Source organism: Gavialis gangeticus, unplaced genomic scaffold, assembly GCF_001723915.1.
Source record: "Gavialis gangeticus isolate Ggan-Ray unplaced genomic scaffold, GavGan_comp1, whole genome shotgun sequence".
Lineage (NCBI taxonomy): Eukaryota > Metazoa > Chordata > Crocodylia > Gavialidae > Gavialis > Gavialis gangeticus.
The window spans coordinates 61424337-61430336 of NW_017729025.1; the positions used below are offsets into that span (position 1 = coordinate 61424337).

The window sequence follows — 6000 nt, forward strand, 5'->3', positions numbered from 1 at the left end:
AGCCCCTTACTAATATAAACTTGGGGATAAATAACATGGTAGCAATTTTGTTTTGTGTCTGCACCTTTAGCAAATCAAGTTGAGTTAATCAGGAATAACTCTATCCACAGACAAGTGCATAAGGCTGTCTGCAGATTTGAGAAGGCCTCAGTAATATCTTGGGTCATATTTTTCAAGCTTTACTTTGCATCTTCAAGAGTTAAAATGTGTTTTAATGAGAACCATGGTTTTGATTTATTGGAGTGACTTGGGCTGTCAACCTGGACACAGGCTTATAGTACCTGTGCCTTAATCTAATTGTGCTTTTGTGAATGAGTGGTTTCCAGGTCCTTTCATCATTGGATCACTCACCCAGCCCATGAAGGGGAGGGTGGGTACCATTACTATTAATGTTTCTCTTTTCAATCACAGTTCAGTCTAGCCATAGATGCAGAAATACCAAATATTTAGCACGGACCATTAACAAAATGCTACAGTAGTTTTGTTTCTTTGGTTTATGCATTCTTCCTCTCTGCAACTGAACCTTTCCTTTGTTGTAGGCTATCCAGGAACAAATGAAAATCCATGGACAAGAACCAGTTTCTTTTCAAGATGTCAAGGTTAGCTGTCCCTGAAATATGTACAGTACTGTTTGGGCATAACTGTTATATTTGAATTAAAATATTTGAAAAGAGGTAGTTAGCTGCATCAGGTAGTCAGACAGGTAGTCAGCTGTGTTAGTCTGAAGTCAGACACACTAAGGAAGTATAGAGGTACAATAAGCTTTTGTGAGCCACAGCTCATTTAAATTCAACTTGCACAGTACTGTCGCCTCTGGATGTGTGTAAGGTGGTATTTCCTTTTAGAATGGCAGAGTTGATTTATGTTGTCACCAGAGTGACCTTGAAAATCTTCCATCATTCAACAATATAATTATTCTGGAAGAAAAATATGAATAAATATCTGCTCCAAGACTTTCCTTGATAGAAGCACCTATTATAAATGCACACAACTTCCACCTTTGGCTTGTGGAGATACTTGAGAATTTTTATTCACTGAAATTGAAAATTAATTTGGAATCTTCTGTTTCTGTGATAAATTAATGTTTCTACCTTAAGAACTATCAGTAATTAAAAGCATACTGTATTGTATTGACCCTACTAAGGCATAGTGTTAGCTAGTAATTCATAACTCTGGTTTAGAAGTCTTAAAATATTGGACTTGGGTATTGTTTAATGACAAGAAATTCCATAATGTAGATGAGATTTCTCTGGATTTTTTTTAAAACACCACCACAATTAAAGAGTGGCTTTGTGCTGCAGTTCTGAGTACAACACGTTTTCTGTGGAAGAGTCAGACCTTTATTAGAAGGGCAGTGTGTTCATATGCCAGCTGCCCCCAGTGCAGAAAGCTTCAGAATTTGTTTCTTTATATTTTCAGCTCCACAAATAGCAGATAAAATGTTTAGAAACTAGGGTATAATAAGCAGTCTTTTAACAGATATGTGTTTCATGACTCCAGATGGTACTGATTGTTCCAAAAATAGTCTGTATATGCTAGAGATATATTCATAGGCAAAACTGGTAGATTTGTTTTAATCTTATTTCCTTGTTATAGGATGAAATCTTTGATATGGTAAAGCCTAAGGATCCTTACAAGATCTCCCTTCAAGACTTAATCAATAGCAGTCAAGGAGATACTGTCACCAGCATTCTGATAGATCTGAATGGCTTCTGGACTTATGAAAACAGAGAAGTTCTTGTAGCAAGTGAGAGTGACAATGCTACAGATGTTGATGATGCATGATTTTGAACACGAAATAAACTGTACCCCCTGGGACATGCCTAACTCCTGCACTAAGTTATGGCAGCTGAAAACTAATTTGCTGTTCTGATGGATAATATAAAGTTTTGTGTAGGGATTGCCAAGCTGACATTTGGAAGCCAAAATAGTCCACTGTTCAAGGCAACAATGACCTGACTTTTAGTAGGCTGAAGGTACTGTCTGGGATCATTCTTTTATGTTCAGTTTCAAGTAACATTTTTACTTGGCCAGTCTGTTCTAACTTGTATAGTAACTTTGCAACATAAGGATGGAACTTCAAGAACAGTCTTGCACTGACTTTTCTCCCCCCTTATTGAAGCCACTGGGAGTCTTGATCAGCCTCTGCTTCCATTTATGTCAACAGTGGGGACTTTTGAGCATAAACACAGTGTATAAGAGGAGCTAGGGGTAAGGAAATGTGCTTAGGATTTTTTTTAATTTACACGTAATGTTCTTCTGTATTGTTCAACTCTAAATGTGTATAAATAAAAACATTAATTTTTGTTTAATGGAAAAGAAGACAGCTGGTGATCTGAAATGAGCAGTACTGAAGATAAATTGGCATCCTTGGCAGAGACCAAGCACTGAATTGGTGTGAAAATCAAACTCGGTCTTGAGGTGAGACAACTGCAGTGATACCAGCATCAATCTGTTCTCAGCCAAATGCCTCCACATGGAGTTTGCATTAGTTTAGAATGTTTGATTGTGACCTAAGAAAAAACAAATGTGGCTAAACAAAAGCAGTACAAGGCCTCGAGTATTTCTAATTAGGTTGTGTTTGACCAGTGAGTCCAATTGGTAAGACTTTAGCACAGGGGTAGGCAATGTTTTTTTGGCTGGAGTGCCAAAAAACCCACAATACCTACCTTAGAAGGTGCTGGAATGCCAGAAAAACAAAATGAAGGCAGGGGGTATGTGGCAGGATGCCCTGCTTGTGCCCCTTGCTCCCCAGGCCAGGGTCCATGGCTATCAGCAGCTACCCAGAACCTGGACCAGCTGCAGCCAGGAGGCTGCAAACAATTGCTGTTTCCCCGCCCTCACTGCCTCCCAGACCCAGCCTCCAGGGAAGCAGCAAATACTTAAGGCTCCAGGGAGACAGCAGATCCCCGCTGTGCTGCCCTCACACATGCTGTACTTCCAGCCCTGGGCCCTCTCAAGCGCAGCATGTGCAATCCAGAGTGACAGCATATAGAGGGACCGCACAGGGAAGCTGCCTGCTGCTGCAAGCTCCGCATTGCCCAGGTCACACTTCCCCTGTATACATGGGAGCACTGTGGGCAGTACACGGTACACACAGCTTCCCCCAGCCACCCCTTGGCCATTCCACTGCCAGCTCACAGACCCCGCCTTGACCAAATGCTTGCTGCATGGGGCTTCCTCCGGCGCGGGGCCGATTGTTGGTCCAGTTGACTGAGCGATCCAGGTACAGGTCCCAGTCTTCAAGGGCCGAACCAGCAGCCATTCGCAGGTTGCACTTTAAGATACTGTTGGTTCATTCTACTAGTCCATTAGATTGCAGGTGATAGGGAATGTGATAGGTCCACAGCACTTGATGTTTTGCAGACCACTCATAGACAAGATGGTTGAAAAAATGTGAACCGTTGTCACTTTGCAGCTCTACAGGAGGCAGGTAGATGACTAGCAGGTTTTCTAGTGCTGCACAGGTGTCCTGTGCAGTGGGCTTGGCAGAGGCCCGGGCAAACATCATTCCGGTGACTCCTTCCACTGCTACAAACGCATACCGACACTTTCTGGGTGTGCGAGGAAGTGGGCCTATAAAGTCACGTTGCCAAACTTACCATATTACTTTTCCATCACATAACGACAAAGGGGTAGTTGAGGCAGGGGTTAGTCAGGCCTTGACTTCCTGGCAGGTGATGCAAGAGTTAACTAATTCCTGCACTTCCCTTTTGGTTAGGTGAATGCCCCAGGTGGCTGCTAGGCGAGCAGTGCCATCGGGGCCAGGGTGCCCATGCTGTCAATGCAGCCATTCTGCAGCTAGCACTCCAGGGGTTGCCTGAAGGGAGGGGCTGGGCGCCTTCTCTGGGGGTAGCTGAGCTTTAGCTTCAGCAACAAGGGTGCTGCTTCTGGCTAGCTCATCTACTTGCCTGTTCCACTTTGCTTCAGGCCCTTCAGCCTTTTTGCTTCCATGTGCTGCACTGACATGTCGTATATGTAGGGGAAGGCCTCCCTCTGCCATTATCCACAAAGTCTCCCAGTTATCATAGCTCCAAATATTTTTACGTCTTTTGAAGTTTTCTTTTTTTCACAGGGGCAGCCACTTGGTGCAACCCTCTACTACCATCTACGAATCACAGTAGATATAAATGGGTTTTGTATAGCTTGACCCTAGTAACAGTTCATAGTTGGCCACGTTGACTACAGCGGCCAATTCAGCATACTGCGCACTTTGGCTGTTTCCCTCCGTTGTAAGCTGCTTACTATCTCAAATCCATATGGCAGCACTCCTCCAGGTGCAACCTTTGGCTGAGCCATTGGTGAACCAGACTTCGACGTCTTCTGATGTTTCCATGTTGGGTGAGAAGGGAGGTGCTTCCTTGATGGGAGATAGCTCATTAGAGCTGGTTGCATCTGGGTATATGTTGACTGTGCTTTCTGTGACCTTTTCCACTAGTGCTGGACGTCCCTTTGGGGTTGCCCACTGTGCCTGACTTAAAATATAATAGGTCCATAACCCTTGCACGACTGTGGTAGGCAGTCTGTGAATTTACTTTACTAAACCCTGCTGCCAGTAACTCTCTCCACATTTGTGCCTGTGGAGCTTTGGGTTTTTCATTTCCTACTTTCCCTGATTTGGGAGGTCCGGCTGGGTTATCTTTCTCGGGGGCCACTGCCATGGCTTTAGCAGTTTTTATTGGTTTGGGAAGCCCTGACTTCTGCAACATGGGCAGAAGCTGTACTAGCCTCTGTATTGCACCTCTTACTGGGTGAGTCACTAACTCTTGTTGTAACGCCAGGAGAGCTGAAGTGCATTCAGTAGGCAATCTGTGACAAAACTTTCTCCACATGGTTTCTGTTATTAATTCACCATCTAAAGTATGCCTCCAGTTTCCTGCTTGAACAATTTCTGTCAAAGATAGATGATAAAGACAATGAATGGCTTCCTCTAAATTAAGCTATGCTTATGGGGGGGGGGGGCATTAAATTCTTCTTCCATGTTACCATAACCCACAGCAGCCGCCTGCATTGCAGCAAAAAACAGAGTGATATTTTGGTCCTGCCCGACCTACTGACCCAACTGGATTTCAGAGCAGAGAACCAATTGTGCTGCCTCGGTGCAACTTACAGATATTGCTGAAGCTCCTTCGCTATATATTCGAACTAACCAGTCTATTATTGGGTCCCCTGATTTAGCTTTATGTTGCTCTTGCAGTTCTTTGATTTCAGCGCAAGTAAAGGACTGTGTCTTTGTCTGGGGATTTCCCCCTTGTGGCTCTGCACAGGTCATCACCACTGGGAAGGTTTGGGCTAACCCTCCTCCCAAATTCTCAACTGGTGGGGCATAAAGTGGGATTTCATGGGCTTCTGTTGCAAGCTTCACACACCCATTATTTCCTGGCTTAGTTTCTGCAATTTCACCATATACACTTTCGCTCTCTGGATCATCCCACAGCTCAGTTTTTGGAATCCCATTATAAAGACACTGCTATACCTTTTCAAGGGAAGGTTCAGCTGATAGTGCCACTTGCACTTTCTGCTCAAGGGAGGCAATTGCCTGTGTAACTAGTATCTTTCTCTCTCGACGGTCTAGTATCTGTAGTCGATCCTGGGCGGTTCTTGCAGCTGTGCTTGCGACAGAGCTAGAATCTTTCTCTTAATTCACTTTCACGCTGGGCTACTCGACTCTCTAGGGATTGAATCGTTTGAAGGAGCTGAGTGGCTTCCTCTGCTCCCAGTCTTAGGCAGGTTGCCAGCAGCCAAGACAGACATCTCTTTCTCTGTTTGCCTTTCTGCACAGCAGTGAACACAGCCCACTGACAGGGAACTGTGGCAGGGTCACTCCAGGCAGGTTTCAGTCCCTCTTTATCCTACCCCAGATTCTTAATAGCTGTAACCTCTTCTATTAAAGCAAGCAGTGGGGCCCACCCCTCTGATCCTTCTACACCATTCTTCCCCTCCAAACTCTCCATCCTCAATCCTGTTCATGACGCCATTTGTCACAGGCCAGCTGGGCAC

General features: G+C 44.5%; 1 protein-coding gene across 2 annotated transcripts in view; it reads left to right on the forward strand.

Annotated features, from left to right (window-relative positions):
* The window catches only part of PPP2R3C (protein phosphatase 2 regulatory subunit B''gamma), a 36973-nt gene extending 34658 nt beyond the window's left edge, over window positions 1-2315 (forward strand). For both annotated transcript variants that reach the window (XM_019518889.1, XM_019518888.1), the window contains exons 12-13: window positions 540-599; window positions 1597-2315. In XM_019518889.1, coding sequence (XP_019374434.1) covers window positions 540-599; window positions 1597-1785 — 249 coding nt within the window. In that variant the 3' untranslated portion in view covers window positions 1786-2315. The remainder of the gene's footprint in view (window positions 1-539; window positions 600-1596) is intronic.
* The last annotated feature ends 3685 nt before the right edge of the window (window positions 2316-6000 follow it).